We start from the raw sequence: 17,951 nt of genomic DNA on the forward strand, positions 1-17,951 counted from the left end.
CGCCCCGCGCCCCGGCGGATGTGACGCCGCTGTCAGCGGCACCGGGGTTCCGGCGGCGGCGGCGGCTCATGCCCGGTGAGGGCTGCGGGGCGGCAGCGGCGGGCGGCGGGGTCCGGGCGGCGGGATGCGCACCGGGCCGGGGAGCGCCGGCCGCGCTGCCGCCGGCTCCCCACGGGCCCGGGCGGGGGTGGCGGAGGGGAGCGGGGCTGCTCTGCCCGGGGGTGACCTCCGCGGTGTCCCTGGTGCCGGTGCCCAGCGGAGCGGGGAGCGGCGCGGCTGCCCCGGGGCGCTGCGCGGTGCCGCTGCCGGGGGGCATCGAGGGGCGCTTGGAGCCCGACTTTTAGGGAGAGAAAGCCGGAGGTCCGTGTCCAGCGGCAGCCGCAGCTGATGAGTTGTGTCAGAGGGGAATGGACCGGGTCGAGGGAGGAAAAGGGCCGAGGGTGTCGAGCTCCGGGCGCGTCGGAGGCAGCGGTATCCCCAGAGGTGTTTTCCCCGCTCTGCGGTGCCGTGGTTTATGGACTGCGGGTTGAACCGGGGCTCGGTGGTGATTTCTGCCCATGCCAGGGAAAAGCAGGTTCCTCCGGCCGTGGAGCAGGTGAGGAACGAGTTCGGTGGGGCTCCTGCAGAAGGGGAACCGGCTCTCGACTGCCCACGGAGCATGGCGGTGCCCGTGGTGTTTGTTCTGGGGAACCACGCATCAAGAGTTTCTTATCAGTTCCTTATCAGAGGCAAGAGGGGAAGTAGCTGCTCCTGCCAGCCCAGCGCGGTGTATTCTGGCCCGGGGCTGGCACCCAGCAGGCAGGGCAGGGCAGGGCTGGGATCGGTCCCTGCCCAGCCTGCGTGTGCCTCCCGTTCTGAACCGCTGGGAAGGAGCCGCTGGGGTTTCCCGGGAAGGGGATCTGCCGTGCAGCGTGTTGGTGGCAAGCCCCGTGGGGCTCTGTGGGACCTTCAGGTGGCCCTGGCCACTGCGTCCCTCACCAGGAGGGGTTGTCACCAGTTTCACGTCTGCCCTTGCAGCCCGCCTGTCTGATGCCGCATTGGAGGCGGGGAGCGCCGCTATGGAGTGCGGGGATGGAGGCCACGCTCTGCATCCACACGTGCCTTTGGCTCAGCGCTTCCTGGATCCCCCTGGCCTCGCCGGCCCTGGACGCTGAGGGCCGCCACGGGAAGCTGACGTGGGCAGTCAGCTTGGAGGCACCCGAGGAGGAGCTGGAGCAGCGGGCAGAGGAGCTGGCCCAGAGCGCGGGGCTGGTGAACATGGGCCGTGTCGGGGAGCTCAAGGGCCATTACCTCTTTGCCTACCAGCCCCACAGCCATGCGGAGACTGAGCACGAAGCCATAAGGAGATCCGTGGACACTTTGTTTGCACAGCACGACAGTGTGCGGTGGCACTCGGAACAGAAGCTTCTGAAGCGCTCCAAGCGCAGCCTGCACTTTAATGATCCCAAATACCCACAGCAGTGGCATCTGGTGAGTGGTTTCCCAGCTCCTGCTGTGCTCCCAGGCTCAGGCTGTCTGCGTGGCCACGGGCAAGCTGTCATGCAGGAGGCACAGCAGCCTCTTTCTGTTCTTTAAAGAGGAGGGAGCTCGCTGAGAGCTCGCCCTGCCTGCCACATGCTCGCTGTGATGATGGGAGGAAGCAGCTCCTGCAGCTGGTTGTGCACTGGTGGCACTGGGGTGGGCAGAGGGCTTTGGCTGGAGCACACTGTGCCCTTCACCTCATGGCTCCAGCAACTGTTGCTCACTGTCAGCCTCAGTTAATCTCCCCTGACTGTCCTGTGAGTCCTTCCCGTGCTGGCCCCAGCCCCACACATCATGTCCAGTGCCCCCAGGAGGTCCCCTCAGCGCTGACCATGTCCCCTCACTGTCCTTTCTGGTGCATAGAACAACCGCAAGAGCCCCGGGAAGGACATCAACGTCACGGGCGTGTGGGAGCGGAACGTGACAGGGCACGGGGTGACGGTGGTGGTGGTGGACGATGGCGTGGAGCACACCATCAAGGACATCCAGCCAAACTACGTGAGTGCCTGTGCAGGCTGGAGGCTGGGCAGTGTGACAGGAGTGTGTGTGAGTCCAGCCTGTGCTGTCACCTTGGCTCAGCCAGGGCAGAAAGTGCCAGCAGCAAACCTTTCCTGGGAGGTTCTGCACCCAGGTTTTGGGGTTGCCTGCCTTTGTGCAACCCGTGGGAGGCGGCTGGCATCCCTCTGACCCGCAGCACTGCCGGGAGCTGCCTTGGTTGGTCCCTTCCCCACAGCAGATAGCAGTGTTGAGCAGCAGCCCTGTGAGGAAGCAGCCTCCAATTTCCCATGACATCCAGCCTGTGTTTCAGCCCGTGTTGTGTTCTCTTAACTCCTGCTCTTCCCAAACTGAGGAGAGCAGAGCCCCAGTCTTGACCGTGGGTCTGTTTCCAGAGCCCAGAAGGCAGCTATGACCTGAACTCCAACGACCCTGACCCCATGCCTCACCCCGACGAGGAGAACGGGAACCACCACGGGACGCGCTGCGCCGGGGAGATCGCGGCTGTGCCCAACAACAGCTTCTGCACGGTGGGAGTCGCCTTCGGCAGCCGCATCGCGGGTACGTCAGGCTGCTGCACACCCTGGGCACTGCAGGGTCACCTGCACACCCCGGCCGAGCTGGGCTGGCCCTGCTGCTGAACCAAACAGCGGCACTGTGGTGTTTCACCCTGAGACACTTTTGGCCATGGGTGTGTGGTGTTTCACCCTGAGACACTTTTGGCCATGGGTTTGTGGTGTTTCACCCCCGGGACACTTTTGGCCATGGGTTTGTGGTGTTTCACCCCACAGACACTTTTGGCTGGCTGGGTGTGTGGTGTTTCACCCCAGGGACACTTTTGGCCATGGCTGTGTGGTGTTTCACCCCACAGACACTTTTGGCCATGGCTGGGTGGTGTTTCACCCCACAGACACTTTTGGCCATGGCTGGGTGGTGTTTCACCCCACAGACACTTTTGGCTGGCTGGGTGCTACAGCTGGGTGCTTGGAGACAAGTCCAGGCGTGCAGGAGCTCAGGTGGTGGTGGGATGAAGCCTCCTCCCATGGAGGGGCTGCTCCTCAGGTTTCCCTCTGTGGAGAAGCTTTAGGGCCATGGGGAAGGAAAGGAGTCGGTTCTGATGGACGGTTTGGATCCAGAGCTTTCTTCTGGCCCACAGCCTGAACCCAGAACCAGCTCCACCAGAACTCCTGACCCACGTGGATGCTGCTCCTTTTAACCCTGGGGAGAGGGCAGGGAAGGGGTAGGGAGCCACCCTGAAATCACAATGCAACGCCTGGGGTGGGACAGGGCTCTGAGGCAGCACTGCCCTGCTCGGGCTCACTGGGCTGCAGGGAGGGCCTGGTGCCTGCCTGAGCTCCTCTCCAGAGGAGCTGGCTCCTGGCAGCTTTTCCAGAGTGTTCCTGGCCTCCCTGGCTGCCAAACCTTTGGCAGAGCAGCTGTGCCGTGCTGGCTGAGCCAGGCAGTTGTGCCACGACATGCCCAGGTTGTGTCTGGAGGCACTGGGGCAGCAGATCTTGGCCAGCCCCTCTCACTGCCCTGGCTCTGCTCTCAGCTTTGCCTTGTGGGGTGGACAAGGGTGAAGAGCCAGTGCTGTGTCTCCCCCCTGCAAGGGCAGGGAACGTGTGCTGTGCCCCAGCTGCCTCCAGAGCTCCTGAGCTGCTCTGCAGAGGGAGGCGAGATCTCTGTGCCCTGCAGGATGTGTCCCTGGCAGGGCAGGGTCAGCCATGCAGGGACACCGTTGTGTCCCTACCTGGTCACACCACAGTCCCTGGGGTGCCAGGGGCAGCCAGGGCTTGCCCAGGGCACAGCAGGCAGAGGCTCCCAGCTGGCAGAAGCAGGGATGAGCTCATCATGTACCCAGAGCACAGGGAACAGGAGGGTTTGCCCCAGATCCAGCAGGACCTGGCGCTGCCTCAGCCCTCCAAAGCTGGGCTGGCCTTGCAGGGTGAGCACAGCGGGGCAGCCTCGAGCCAGGAGTTTGTTTGCAGTTTGTGCAGCTCACGTGACCCGTGTCCCTCACGTCCCTTGTCCTCTGTGCTGCAGGCATCCGAGTGCTGGACGGGCCCCTCACGGACAGCATGGAGGCCATTGCCTTCAACAAGCACTATCAGATCAATGACATCTACAGCTGCAGGTGAGCCCTGGGACCCTGAGCTGGCTGCCAGCCCTGCTCTGCCTGGGCACAGGGTCACAGCTCATGGCTGAGTGCTCACACCAGCTCCCATCCTCCCGTGGCTGCAGTTAGCATTGAGGCACCACAATCCTGATCCTGGAGACTGTCCTGGGCTCTGCACAGCACCTGCAGTTGTGAGGTGTCTCTCTGTGTGCTGCTGCAGCACGTCCCCTGGGCTGGCTGTGCTGGAGGGGGCACTGTGCTCCCCTCTGTGGTCAGGCTGAGCTGTGTGACAGGGACTGGAATATGTGAGAAGCCGCTTGTTAAATAAAAATCAAACATTTTGTGCGCTGGAATCTGACCCAGGGGCACAGTGCAGGCACGAGAGCCATGTCCCAGCAGCGAGGGGCCATCCTGATGGGTGGGAAAGTGCAGTGCTCTGCAGTCCCAGTCGTGGCTCTGGGAGCAGCTGGTGGCTGCTGGGAGCTCGCTGTGGTGGCAGGAAGAGCCGCCTGTGGCTCCTGGGGCTGTCACCTCACGCTGTCTCTCTTTGCAGCTGGGGTCCTGATGACGATGGGAAGACTGTGGATGGCCCCCACCAACTGGGAAAGGTAAATGCCAGCCCCAGCAGCCCTGGGGGAGCCTCCAGGGCTTGTGGCTTGCTGCCTGCCCGTTCAGGGGGGGAGGGACGTTGCCGTGACACTCTGCACGTCTGCGTGTGTCCCTTGGTGCCAGCAGAGGTTTCCCTGGCTGGGAGAGGCCACGCTGCAGCAGGAGGGCAGCGTGCAGGCGGGGCAGGATAGGATGAGCTTTCCAAGGAGAGGCTTCTTCCAGCAGGGAAAGGCTCTTTCACAACCTGTGAAAGGTGTGGCACTGACAGCTTGTGCAGCCCACGGGGTGCTCTCTGCTCAGGAGTTGGAGCTTTCCCTGTGCTCAGGGTGACTCTCCAGGCAGGGATGGTGCCTTTGGATACTGGGAGTAAATAAGGGAGGTGGGATTGCAGTGGGAGGAAGAGACAGAGCTGATGCTGCTCCTTCCCAGGCCATTAAGGCTTCTTTCTCAGAGCTCCTGTGCTGCAGAACACACCCAGCCTGCCTGTGCTGCAGCAAGGGCTCACCAAGGGGCCCCAAAACCAGCAGTGGGGTGTGGTTCTGCTCCAGTGCTCTTCTGCTGTGCTTTTCCAACCACAGCTCAGCAGTTCCTGCGCCCTTCGTAGCAGCGCTGACAACCGAGCTGTTGGCTCACCATAACAAACGGTTTCCAGTCCTGCAAGTTAATTTATTCCCTTCCTGCCTGCAGAGACAGCTGGAACAAGCTCCGGGACACAAAGCACAGGCAGAGCTTGCTGTGCCACAGAGAATGGGCAGAATGTGCCTTCATCTGCCAGGGGAAGGAGAGCAGGGTGGTCACCTCCAGTGGGGTTGTGTTCTTGCTCCTCCCTCAGGGGGAGCAGTGTCTGGGCTGAAATGTGTTCCCAGGTGGGGCCCATGCTCTGGTGTGTCCCAGCAAAGGCAAAGCCCCAGGGTCTGTGGGGCTGGGCGCTCCGAGAGGGGCGGTGGCTCTGTGTGTGGAGCCCTCATCACACGTGCTGGGCTGGCTGCTGCAGGAAGCCCTGGGATCAGTGTGGAAGGAGCCCCCCCTGCCCTGTCCCTCTCCACAGGCTGCCCTGCAGCACGGGGTGATCGCGGGTCGCCGCGGCTTCGGGAGCATCTTCGTGGTGGCTAGTGGCAATGGGGGCCAGCACAATGACAACTGCAACTACGATGGATATGCCAACTCCATCTACACTGTCACCATAGGTGAGCCTTCTGTCTCCTCCCCTCCCAGCCTGCAGCAGTGAGCTCATCCCAAAAGCACAGAACCTGCCCAGCTGGGAGCTGCTGGATGGTGGGAATCTGTGGGGAATGTCTGGGAACAAGCATGACAGTGTCTGGGGTGTGCTGGGCTTCAGCCCCCATGCCTGCAGTTTGCTTCTGACCTACAGAGCAAGAGGAGGCCAGAGAAATTCTTGCCCGTGCCCAGGCCTCCCTCCCGGGGCTGTGACAGACACTGCCCTATCTGGAATGCAGCATTCCCATCATTTGTTAGAGGAGAAGTGTGTAATCCACACTCTCCAGAGCAGAAGCTGCGTGAGGGGCAGGAGATGTGTGTGACACTGAGCACAGTGAGGGATTATTTATTGTGGCTGTCCTTCCTGTAGATCTTCCAGGCGGGCAAAAACAGGCTTGGTTCTGATTCCCCTGCCCAGCTCCCAGGCCCATCTGGCAGGAGAGGCTCTTAAGGATCAACACCCCGAAGTCCCAGCAGTGGGAGCAGGGCAGTTTCACACAGGGGGTGCCTCTCCTGTTTCCCCAGGAGCTGTGGATGAGACGGGCTCCATGCCCTTCTATGCTGAGGAGTGTGCCTCCATGCTGGCTGTCACCTTCAGCGGCGGGGACAAGATGATGAGGAGCATCGTGAGTACCTGTGTCCCCTGTCTGTGCCCTCCTGGCCACCTCAGGGACAGCCAGGACATCACTCTGTCCCCTCTGATTCCCTTTTGTTCCCTCTGATGTGCCTTTTACCCAGGCCCTGCACAGAGGGAGGCTCCTGCCCAGCCAGCCCCCCTCGCTCTGCTCCCAAGGGATGCTGGAGCACAGAGGGCAGGGAGAGCATCAGGCTCTTCAAACCACTTGGCCCCAGCTTCTCCTCTGTTCTGGCACGTGGGCCTCTCCCAGTTGAATTTTAAAGAATATTTTTATCAGCTTTTCCCTTCTTTTGCCAAAAAACAGCTTCTTGTCAACAGCACGTCCTTTCTGCCCGAGCCAAGCAGCCTGGGCTGTTTTCCCCGCTGCCTGCCTGACCCAGCCTGTCCCTTCCTTGGTGCCAGGCTGCCCCCACCCCAGTGGTGTGAGCCCTTCCTGTCCTGTGGGGCCAGCAGGGACTGCAGAGCCCACCCACCCCAGGGCAGCCTGGGGGAAACATCGCTGGCTCCTGATATTTAGGGTTGGGCTGTCCATGTTTGGAGGATCTCCCACCAGGACAGGACTTCCCAAAAGCTCTTTCCTGTGGCTCTGTGCCTGCCACAGAGCAGCTGAATCCAGGCTTGTCAAACAGGCTGGGGAAACCTGGGGAACAGGGAGAGCCTGGGATCCTCAGGCACCTGCCTGGGACTCAGCCAGCTCCTCCTGCAGCCCCGAGCCAGGGCAGGGATCTGTGCCTAGCCAGGGCATGGCACAATCTGCCACAGGGACAGTAAAACCCAGAGCAGGGCTGATTCTTGCTGTCAGAAATCGCTGCAGTTGTCCCAGGCTGGTTTGGAAAGTGCTGACCCTGGGAAAAAGAGAACCAGCGAGGGCTGTGCTGCATTCCACCAGGGGCTCCAGGCTCAGGGGTTGGTCTGGCTTCCCCAGCACGGTGTGAGTGCTTTGGAGGTCACAAATGCACGTTCATTTCAAACACTGGCTTTAGGGGACACTAACAGGGGAGCTGGCACTCCATGGGGCAGCCTGGGCAAGGTGCACACGTGGCCTGGGAACAGCCTGTACCACAGTGGCTCCTTCAGCCAGCCCAAGCCTTGCTAAACCCCACACAGCCCTTTTCAGGAGCACAGTCTGCTCCTGGGCACCCTGGAGCTTGCTGCAGTGCTGCCAGAGTTAACTCAGAGTTAATTTCCCTGCAGCCATCTGCTCCAGCTTTGTTTTTTTTTCCTTTCTTTTACCAGACCATAAACTTTGTGTGGTTTCCTTAATGGGAAGAATTTAATACGGCTTCTGGCACTGGATGTGTTTCCTACTGAAAGTTTGTGCTCTCAGGATGCTCTGTGTGGGACACTCAGTGTCCCAGCATGAGCTGGAGCCACTCACAGCTGGAAAAATGGGATGGAGTGAAGCAAAAACAGCAGAAACCCTTCAGATTTTGGGCTCTCTCCCCATGGGGAGCAGAGGGAGATGGATTCACTTGCTTTGCAGTGAAGTGGCAAAATTTGAGAGCTTCCTGACACCTCTTCAGAGGCTGTGTGTGCTCTGCAGAGTCCCAAGTGGCCCTCCTGCAGTCTGGCTGTGACACTGACCAGCAGTGACAGTGAGGAAGAGCCCAGACTGTGTCTGCCAGGAGCTTCCCACCGAGTTGCTTAGTTAGGGCTAGTTTCTCTCACTCTCCAAAGGGAACTGTCTCCATGCATCGTTTCCCACCTGGGATCGCTGTCCCTGCAGTGAGGCTGTCCCAGGAGCCCTTCCTGGCTGGGAGCAGGGACAGTTGTGCCACAAGCTGAGCTCGGGCTGGCACAGGCACGGCTCGGGTCCCTGTGCAGCCACCCCAGCCCAGCAGAGCGGCCTGAGCCAGGCCTGTCCCCCGTTCCTCGGCAGGTGACAACAGACTGGGACCTGCAGAAGGGCACGGGCTGCACAGAGGGGCACACGGGGACGTCGGCGGCCGCCCCGCTGGCCGCGGGGATGATCGCGCTGATGCTGCAGGTGCGGCCCTGCCTCACCTGGCGCGACGTGCAGCACGTCATCGTCTTCACCGCCACCAAGGTCAGGGCCTGGCCCTCCTCCTCCTCCTCCTCCCTCCCCTCAGGGGTGCTGCAGGGTGCCGGGGCCCTGCTGAGCACATCCTTGTTTGTGTCTGCTGCCCCTCCATAAATCTCTGCCTCGTCTGGCTCTCCCCTCACCCCGTGTTCCTTCCAGGAATGTGGCTGAGGCATTTTCCCCTGTCATGATAATAAATGGGTTATTTGCCTCAGGAATGCCTCCATCTGCCAATGTAGGGGTCTTCCAGAGGCTCAGCAGGTTCCAGGGCTCAGCAGGTGGGGCTGGCCCAGCCCAAGGGCTGACACCTCTGCGATGTCACCTCATGGTCCAGGCAGTGGGAAACAGGAGCTCTGCCCTGCCCTGGCCTTTCCTGGGCTCTCCAGAGAACTGGGCTCCTGGAAACAGGCACAACAGAGCCAGACAGCAAGCACAGCCCTGCCCTTCACCCAGAGCAGGAGTGGGAACTCACTGGAGGGATGGGACTTCTTCCTCACCCCTCTGGGGAGCAGTAGTCCATGTCCAGCTGATGCTGTGCTCTCTTTGGCATGGGACGGTGTTTTCCATAACTTCCAAGCCAATGTTGCCAGAGCAGTAAAATGCAGTAAGTGATGGGACCCAGATCTGTCCTGCCCCAGCTCTTGGTGATTTAAAGGACTCGGTTCCTTCTCTCCAGGGTTTCTGCCGTGCCACAGGCAGCGGTGTGGGCAGCAGGGAGCAGCTGGGATGTTTCAGAGCAGAGGCATTTGTGCCCTTTTGTGCGGCTCCATTTCCTTTCTGAGGAGCTGGAGCTGCTTTGTCCTGGGTTTGTTTCAAACAAAGATCAACCTGTTCCTTTCTAATAAGGCCATGTGGGTTTGCTTCCCCACCCCTATGGGATGTGTCTGGGCCTCCTTCCCTTCAGGCTGGGGATTCAGGCTGCCTGGGTCCCCCAGGTGAGCAGGGCACCCCGTGTGTCTTTGCAGTACGAGGACCGTCACGCCAAGTGGGACACGAACCAGGCTGGCTTCAGCCACAGCCACCAGCATGGCTTCGGCCTGCTCAACGCCTGGAGGCTGGTGAACGCTGCCAAGGTAATGCCCTGCCCTCCCACACCTGCCCCGGGGGCAGGCAGAGTAGCCCAGCCCTATGGCGGGGACAGCTCCTGTCCCGGTGATGCTGTGGGGTGACACCGCTGCCATTCAGCACTTTGGCCACCATCCTGCTGGCCCTGCCTCTGAGGCTGCTTTGGGTATGAGCTCACAAGGCTCCCAGCAGTGCCTGAGAGCTGCCCCCTGAGAGCTGCTGCTCTCCAGCACTATATATAGCCATGGTGAGGGCCCTGATCCACAGCAACGGGAGCAGCCCCAGCACCTTCCTCCCTCGGAGGGGCTGCAGGGAGGGTGTCCTGCCCCCAGAACCAGGCTGTTCTCAGCTGGCAGCTCTGGGGGAGTGGTGTGCTCACAGCAGGCAGAGGCATCCCCATCTCTTCCTCCTCTGTCACACGGAGCCCAGAGCACGTCCCTTTGGCACTTGGTCTCAGCTGTGTGTGGAGCTCTGTGCAGCTGTGCCGGGTCACTGCCACTGCCAGCCGTGCCCCCGGGGTCACAGGGACCTCCAGGCTGCTCCCTCTTCCTGCAGGCACTTGGGTTCTGCTCTTTCCTGTCCCCTGTACAGGGCCTGGAGTGGAACAGCCTCAGGACACCACTCAAAGCCACTGTGACAAACCCAGAGCTGGGGAGTCCCAAACCTTGGTCAGCCCTTCTGGCTCCCAGGCAGTGACTTTCCCTCCTTTCCTGGGCATGTGGGCACTGCTCCCATCCCTGGGGTGTCCCAGAGCACCATCAGGAGAGGCCCCTTGGCCTGGGCCCACATCCAGCACAGGAGCAGCCTGTGGGAGCTGGAGGGATGGGTGTGCAGGAAGGCTGCAATCCGGGCTGAACCCTCTCTCCTTCCCCTGGCAGATCTGGGAGTCCGTGCCATACCTGGCCTCGTATGTGAGCCCGGTGCTGAAGGAGGGCAGGAGCATCCCGTGGCTCCCTCAGGAGCTGGAGGTGGCCTGGAACGGTAAGAGCAGGTGTGCCATGGAGAGCAGGTGTGCCATGGAGAGCAGAGCCACCCTGCCTGGTCAGAGCAGGTGTGCCATGGAGAGCAGAGCCTGCCCTGCCGTGTGGCACAGCTGGGCAGGACCAGCCCTGGGCTGCAGGAGGACAGGAAGGGGTTAAGTGCTGGGCTGCCTGGGCTTTTTCCGCTGCCCATCCCCAGGGGATCCGGTCCCCACATCCCCATCCCTGCTCTGATGTGTTTGGGGAGCCAGTCGGGCTCAGGAGCAGGGCTGGGCTGGGCAGCGGCCAGAGCCGCTCTGCTGCCTTTGACCATTTTAGGAAATGCTGCAGCTCCCGACTTGGCCGGGCTGTGCCGAGCAGCAGCGGCTGCTCCGGGCTACCAGGGGCAGGGAGAGCTCGGCCCGGCCCTGCCCGGCCCCCAGCAGAGCACACAGGGGACAGTGCTGGCTCTGTGACATGCCTGTCCCAGTGTGTGCCCACGTCCCCCCTGGCAGGGAGCACCCACCCAGCTCGCCCTGCTGCAGAGGGGCTGTGGTCAGCAGCCCTGGGGCTGTGAGCATTCCTGGAGCTGGGAACAGCTGGAGATGGGCTGGGCCAGCCTGGACACCTGGCTTCTGCTCCCAGCCCCACACAGGGCAGCTGGGAAGAGGCAGAGAGCACGTGTGTGTCCTGTGAAGTGGCACCAGAGCCCAGTGGGGCTGCCTGGCACTGGGGACTCCATCACAACACCACCAGCCTTGACCAACCCCCCTTCCCTTTCCCAGTGACCCCTGCCGACCTGCAGCTGTCTGGCATGAGGACCCTGGAGCACGTGGCTGTCACTGTCACCATAACCCACCCTCGCCGTGGCAACCTGGAGATCCGGCTCCTGTGCCCCAGCGGGATGATGTCCCTGATTGGCACCGCCCGGAGCATGGACTCGTGAGCACCGAGGGCACAGGGCAGGGGCCGTGTCCCCCCTGGTGGCTCTGTGACCCCAGGTTGTTTCCTCTCCCCCCTTGGTAGGGACCCCAATGGCTTCTCTGACTGGACCTTCTCCACGGTGCGCTGCTGGGGCGAGGAGGCACAGGGCACCTACAGGCTGCTCATCAGGGACATCGGTGAGTGCTGCCCTCAGGGGACCCTCAGGAGTGCTGGCAGCTCTGTGCCACGTCCCAGGGAGCTGCCAGCTCATAGCCTGGTTGGCTCAGAGAGTTCCCCACTGGACCAGCCTGCTTCCTCCCCAGGAGATGACAGCCTGAGGCCTGGCACCTTGAAGCAGTGGCAGCTGACCCTGTATGGCTCCTCCTGGTCCCCAGCAGAGATGAAGGAACGGCAGAGGTAGGACACCACAGTTTGGGGTGGTGGTAGCCACAGAGGTGGGACACCACAGCTTGGGGTGGTGGTAGCCACAGAGGTAGGACACCACAGCTTGGGGTGGTGATAGCCACAGGGGTAGGACACCACAGCTTGGGGTGGTGGTAGCCACAGAGGTAGGACACCACAGCTTGGGGTGGTGGTAGCCACAGAGGTAGGACACCACGTGCCCAGCTTGGAGGGAGCCAGCAGAGGGAGGCTGGGGGTTCATCCCTGCCTGTGAGCAGTGGGTGGGTTGGAGCCGTGTTGCTGCCAGGTGGGGCTGGGGCTGCCCTCACACCTCACAGGGCAGCCATGGGCTGCAGAACACAGCTCTGTGTGCTGAAGAAGACACTCCAGACCCTTTGTGGGCATTCTGGAGGTCCCCCTGACCCATGGAGCCTCACAGGGTGTCTCTGTCCCCAGGCTGCTGGAGGAAGCCATGAGTGGGCAGTTCCTGAGCAGTGACTTCTCCCTGCCCTGTCCCCCAGGGCTGGACATCCCCGAGGAGCAGCGTTACACCATCACAGCCAACACCCTCAAGGTGAGCCTGCCTGCAGGCTGGGAACCCTGCATCCCCCAGGATGAGCTGGAAGAGCAGGACCCTGCTCTGTGCCCTCTCTGCTGGGCAGTGGGCAGGGCCCTCAGGGGGTTGAGAGCTGTGTTTTTCAAGGCGTTTCCCTCTGCAGACCCTCCTGCTCTTGGGATGCTTTGCCGTGTTCTGGACATTTTACTACATGCTGGAGGTTTGCCTGACGAGGAACGAGGTGGGGCTGGACCTGGCCTGCTCCAGCTCCAGCAGCTGCAGGTGGTACCAGCAGGGCAGGAAGCACCGAGCCCTGGAGAGTGACCTGGAAATGGAGTCGGTGCCTCTGTACCAGGAGAAGGACGTGGAGGAGGCTGAGATGGACTGTGAGCACCTGGAGCCTGCCAAGGATGGAGAGGAGGGGTCCTGGACCCCCACCCACCCCAAACTTTCCAGCAATGGAAGAGCTGTGAGCTTCCATGAGGCAGCCCCCACTGGAACAGGGTTCCTGGGCCAGGAGGCATCGACTGAACTCCTCGGGGAGGACAGGGAGCACCAGCCCTGCTGACTGGGGCTGGGGCCCTCCCTTGGTACGACCTGCCTGGGCTCAGGCAGCACAGACTCATTCCTGAGCCTCCACGGACCATTGCCACTGTGTCCTGCAGGAGGTGGTGTTGGAAGGGGCTTGGAAACAAGGAGAGAGGGCTGGTACTGGAAAGGGAGCTGCCCTTCCCTCCTCCTGGAAAACAAAGCAAGCCTTAAACCCTTTCCTGTTGGAGCCTGCCCTGCTGGACGCTCAGGGCACCGTTGTGAGTGGAGTGCCATTCCCACCGAGCCCCTTCCTGCCGCTGCAGCAGGGCCAAGACGTGTCCCTTTGTCCCTGATTTCTGCAGAGCCAGCCTGGAAATGCAGCAGGGCCCCAGCAGCCGCCTCTGCAGGCAGGGACCCCGCAGCACTGGCATTTTCTCGGGCTGGCAGCCGGCCCCTACCCACCAGTTATCCCAGTTTAGAAGCAGGGAGTTATTTCACTCATCTCCATCCAGCGCTTCTGCCTGCCCCCGTGCTCCAATCCTGCTGATTCCTCCTCTCCTGTGGGCACAGAGCAGCTGTGGGGTGGGGGAGGCAGGAGCCAGCCAGTTTGGGGGCAGGATGGGGCTGTCCCTGTGTCACTGGGCACTCTGGTAGCACGTAGGCCTGCTTTGGGCTGGGAAGGGGAGGCTGAGTTGCTCTGTCAGTGGCTGTCTGAGCAGGGTTGGGTTGTTCACATGTCTTTGGGTTCGGTGGTTTATTTTTTTAAAGCTGGGGTTTGTTTTTTAATCAGCAAAGCCCTTTTGTGTAGCTTTCCAAATAAAGCCTGAAAAACCCTCCTCTCCCCCATCCATCACTTTTCTGCCCTCCCAGAGCTTCCTCACTGTGGAAAAATGTGCCACACAGCAGCTGCCAGCCCTGGGGCCGGGGGGGACCCAGTGCTGGGGTGCTGCCTCTGGGGGGCTGTGAGCCCTCTGTGCCCTGGGATAAAAGGGGCTGCTCGGGCAGGGGGAGCCAAGGACTGGGCCAGAGCGTTGGAAGGAGCAAGGATAAGAGCGGCTCTCATGGTTCAGCAGGGAGAGGGCAGAGTTTTCCAAGCCAGGCAGGGAAAATCCAAGCTCCAGCTTTGGCTTTCCCAGCTTTGGAGGTGGCAGAAGGAGCAGCTCCCTTTTAGGGGACGGGACTTTGTCTCTCCAGGTGCCATCGGCCAGCCGCAGCAGGGCGGGCAGCAGGAAACCTCGTCAGGCCACGCTAGATGAATATAACCTTTTAATTTTGACAAAAACGAAGTACAAAACAGAGGCCAATTCTCTCTTCTCCCCGTTGCAGGGATCTCTGCGGCGGTGGCGCGGGGCTGGTGCGGGCGGCGGGCGGGGCGGCGGCCCCGGGGGCCGGGGCGCGGGCCCGTCCCGCCCGAGGGTACCGGCGAGGGCAGGGCCGGCTGGCGGCGGGGGTGCGAGGCCGGGGGTCTGCCGGGGGCAGGGGCTGCCCGGGGCACGGCGCTGGGGGCTGCGGCCCTGGGGCGGGGGCTGCGGCGGGCAGCGTGCGGCCGCTGGCGGGGCGATGGGGCTGGCGGGCGGATGCTCCTCAATAAATACCAATGGATGGGCGGCGGCGCTGGGCCGGGGGGAGCGGAGACGGAGGTCCCGGCTGGGGAGGGCTGGGGGCGGCGCGGCAGTGCCTAGCTGATGATCTGCCGGGGCCGGCCGTAGCTCATGCCCGCCTGTGACGCTCCCTTGTTGCTGCCCATCTGTAGCCCGATGATGTTCTTGCCCTCCTTCAGCTGGCTCTCGGTGAACTCCCGTTTGTGCTCCTGAGCTTTCCTGCGGGGCACAGGGAGAGGCCGTGGGGCACTCGCACCCCCGGCTGCCCGGGAGCCACCCCCGATCCCCAGGAATGTCCCAGCCACCCTCCCTCCCCAGCCGAAAGTCTGGCATCCCAATTCCATGTGCTTCCAGGCACAGCAAAGAGCCAGCTCTGAGCAGGCGCAGGACAAGTCCCCGTGCCCAGCTCGGCGCTCCCCCACTTACTTCATGAACCAGTTGGGGTCCCCGTGGTAGTTCCCGTCGTTCTTGGTGACTGCCAGGCTCCCCAGGGCCATCAGCGTCCTCTGCACCGCCGCCATGTCCTTGGCTGCCCAAGGAGAGAGGGCGTGAGGACAGGCACAGCACAGCGACCCTGGGACCCCCAACCCCTCCTGCCCCCCTCCCACACCTTCAAACAGGTCCACGGTCTGGAAGATGTCTGTCTTGACCACACCGTAGTCCTCGGCCGCCTTCAGGAACTGGGCAATCTGTTCCATCTGCTTGAAGACCATGGTGGGCGGCGCGTCGGGGATCTTGACGGGCTTGGAGCCGTCGGGGTAGAGGCTGTTCACCAGTCTGCTGAGCACCTGCCACAGAGGGGAGCCTGGGCTTGCTGCACTGCCCTCGGAGCTCCCTGTGCTGCCCTCGGAGCTCCCTGTGCTGCCCTCAGAGCTCCCCATGACCGCCCAGCCCCGGCCCCACTTACGATGCCGTTCTTCAGCCAGACCTGGAAGCCCAGGCGGCCCCGCTCGGGGCGTCCCACGGCAGCCCCGCACTGCGCCACGATCCACTCCACCAGCCGGTCCTCCAGCTCGTCATCGTACTTCTTCTCGATCTTGGACTGCACATCCCTGCTCATGCCATAGGCTGGCCCTTTGTTTGCCATGGCTGCTGTGGTGGGAGACCTGGTGGCACAACGGGGACAGTCAGGCTGTGGAGATGCTGTCTCCTATCCAGGGACCCCACGGACACCATGGTGTCATTCGCCTGCCACTCTGCTGCAGTGGGGACAAGCCCTTCCAAGTGTTCCCTCTCCCTTCAGCTCCATCCAGGTGTGTTTGGAGGAACCATGACCTCCAAAATCTGCCCCGACAGACGGTGAGTGTCCGGGCAGAGATGCCTCATCCCCAGCTCAGACAGTGCACAGGAGCAGCCTCATCCCTGTTCCTTGCCAGCTCTTGGTTGGCATGGATGTCCCTGGTGTGACCCATGCCAGGATCCAGGGGGCAGGGTGACCACGTCAAGGCTGGCTGGCTGTGGCACAGCAGGGTGGCTGTGGCACAGCAGGGTGGCCATGGCACAGCAGGGTGGCCATGGGTTGGCCTTGGCACAGCAGGTCCGGGAGCCAGGGAGGAGCGTGGGTGAGGCGGGAGCAGCGGGAGCCGTGCCCGTGCCCTTGTAAGGACATGCTGCGGGCAGTGATGGCAGGTAGCCGGCTGCAGGCAGGACCCGAGGGTGCCAAGGAGGATGCCAGGGAAGATGCCAGCAAGGAGAGGCTCTGGGAGTGGCAGCCAAGCCTTTGGTGAGGCTGGCATCGCTCCTCCCTGCCGGGCTCCTTGTTTGGCAGGAAGCCTCCGGGTGCCTCCAGGAGCAGTGTGATGTCCCACAGCCACACCCGGCCTCCAGTGGGCTCCTCCTGACCGCGGGATACCCCGGATCCTGCGGGCTGGGCTGAGACCCGGCACAGCTCAGCAAGAGAGAGGACACCGACCCCAGTGAGCTGCCAGCAATGCAGGGGTGCCCCCCTAGCCCCGTGGTTAATGTGGTGATACCCCACGAGCCCTACGGGCAGCCTGTGCCCAGACGCCATCACGGGCACGTCCCGTGATGCTGCAGCTGCCCCAGCCAATCCCGCTCCGTGTCCTGGCCCGACCTGGCACAGAGGGGTCACCCACGGCTCCCTCGGCCACATGGCATTGCCTGTCCCCTAGCCCGCCAGCCCTGTGCCCATCTCCCGTCCCCGCCGAGCACCGGGCAGACACGGGCACTAGGGGCTGGAGTTGCCCCTCCATCGCTGCCCTGAGCCCCGCACGGCCCCTCCGGCTGCCTCGGGGACCCGCGGCTGCGGAGCCCCGCCGAGAACGCGGTCCTGAGGGGAGCAGCAGGACAGAACCCCAGCAGTGACCCCAGCCCGAGCAGGGGAGCCCGACCCTCCTCCAGGGAGCATCATCCCCATCCCGGGGGGCCGCATCCACCCGGAGGAGCAGAATCCGCGGCATCCGGGGAGCAGCAGATCTCAGTCCCGGGAGCGGCTTCGCTACCCCGGCTACAGGGTCCCCATCCCGGGGAGCAGCACCCTCGTGCCGGGGCCGGAGTTCCCATCCCGGGGACCCTCCCCGCCGCCCCCCTCCCCCGCGGCAGGACTTACAAGCGGCTGTGGACGGAGCGAGGGCGATGCTCGGCGAGGGACCAGCGCACTGCCCCGCGGGGACCCCGACCGTGCGCTAAAAGGCGGGCGGCGGGACGGTGATGTCAGCGGGGCGCGGAGCCCGGCCCCCCCCAAACCCTCCCTCCCGGGGCGCCCGGCCCCGCAGCGCTCCATGACTCCATCCCAGGCACCATATTTGGGGAAAGACTCCGAAAAACAGCGACGAAAGCCCGTGCTGGAGCATTCCCCGCGTACCTCCGCCCCAGCGGGGCCGGGGCCAGGGCGGAACCGGGCCGGGGGCTGATGGAGTAAATCCTTTTATAGCCAGGCGGCAGCGCCGAGGGCTCCTGCTCTGACTTCATGGCTGGTTTTCCCGTGCGCTCACCGCCGGGAGCCGGGCCGGCCGCGCAGGGTCCCCCCGCGGGGATGCTGCGGGGGCACGGGTGACACCCACGGGGTCCGCCCGGGGCTGCCGGGACCGGCAGCGAGGCTGCGGCATCCCGCGGGCACCGCGCCTGGGCAGCCCGCAGATCCCGGGATTCCCCCTGCCCCGTGGGCACCAGCTGGAGCCGGTCAGGGCACAGCGCGGCACGCAGCAGCCCTGGAAACTGGCAGCGCGCTGCGAGGATGCCGCAGCCCGCAGGGAACTTTGCTGCCCACGAAGTGGGACCCCCCTCGGGCATCCCTTACCCACCTGTGGGGCTGCC

At 63.2% G+C, this 17,951-nt stretch overlaps 2 protein-coding genes across 4 annotated transcripts; one reads left to right on the forward strand and one right to left on the reverse strand.

Annotated features, from left to right (window-relative positions):
- Positions 1–2: 2 nt before the first annotated feature.
- PCSK7 (proprotein convertase subtilisin/kexin type 7) lies at positions 3–13,910 on the forward strand. Of its 3 annotated transcripts, none has more exons than XM_050983471.1 (16): positions 3–75; positions 1,018–1,470; positions 1,885–2,019; positions 2,412–2,577; positions 4,060–4,150; positions 4,686–4,740; positions 5,790–5,928; positions 6,485–6,585; positions 8,476–8,643; positions 9,603–9,710; positions 10,581–10,683; positions 11,447–11,603; positions 11,688–11,782; positions 11,909–12,002; positions 12,444–12,561; positions 12,707–13,910. In XM_050983471.1, exons 2-16 carry the CDS (start codon positions 1,030–1,032, stop codon positions 13,109–13,111), a joined length of 2,376 nt encoding a protein of 791 aa, XP_050839428.1. In that variant the 5' UTR covers positions 3–75; positions 1,018–1,029; the 3' UTR covers positions 13,112–13,910. The 3 variants fall into 3 exon arrangements, with proteins under 3 accessions (XP_050839428.1, XP_050839429.1, XP_050839427.1); XM_050983470.1 differs by lacking the exon at positions 3–75 and adding an exon at positions 285–595; XM_050983472.1 differs by lacking the exons at positions 3–75; positions 8,476–8,643 and adding an exon at positions 283–595.
- Positions 13,911–14,601: 691 nt separating this feature from the next.
- TAGLN (transgelin) lies at positions 14,602–17,386 on the reverse strand. The gene is made up of 5 exons (XM_050983658.1): positions 17,245–17,386; positions 15,583–15,781; positions 15,286–15,463; positions 15,102–15,204; positions 14,602–14,894 (listed from the first exon to the last, which is right to left on the reverse strand). Exons 2-5 carry the CDS (start codon positions 15,760–15,762, stop codon positions 14,753–14,755), a joined length of 603 nt encoding a protein of 200 aa, XP_050839615.1. The 5' UTR covers positions 15,763–15,781; positions 17,245–17,386; the 3' UTR covers positions 14,602–14,752.
- Positions 17,387–17,951: the final 565 nt, after the last annotated feature.

This window comes from Serinus canaria, chromosome 24 (genome assembly GCF_022539315.1).
Source record: "Serinus canaria isolate serCan28SL12 chromosome 24, serCan2020, whole genome shotgun sequence".
In the NCBI taxonomy this organism is placed as follows: Eukaryota; Metazoa; Chordata; class Aves; order Passeriformes; family Fringillidae; genus Serinus; species Serinus canaria.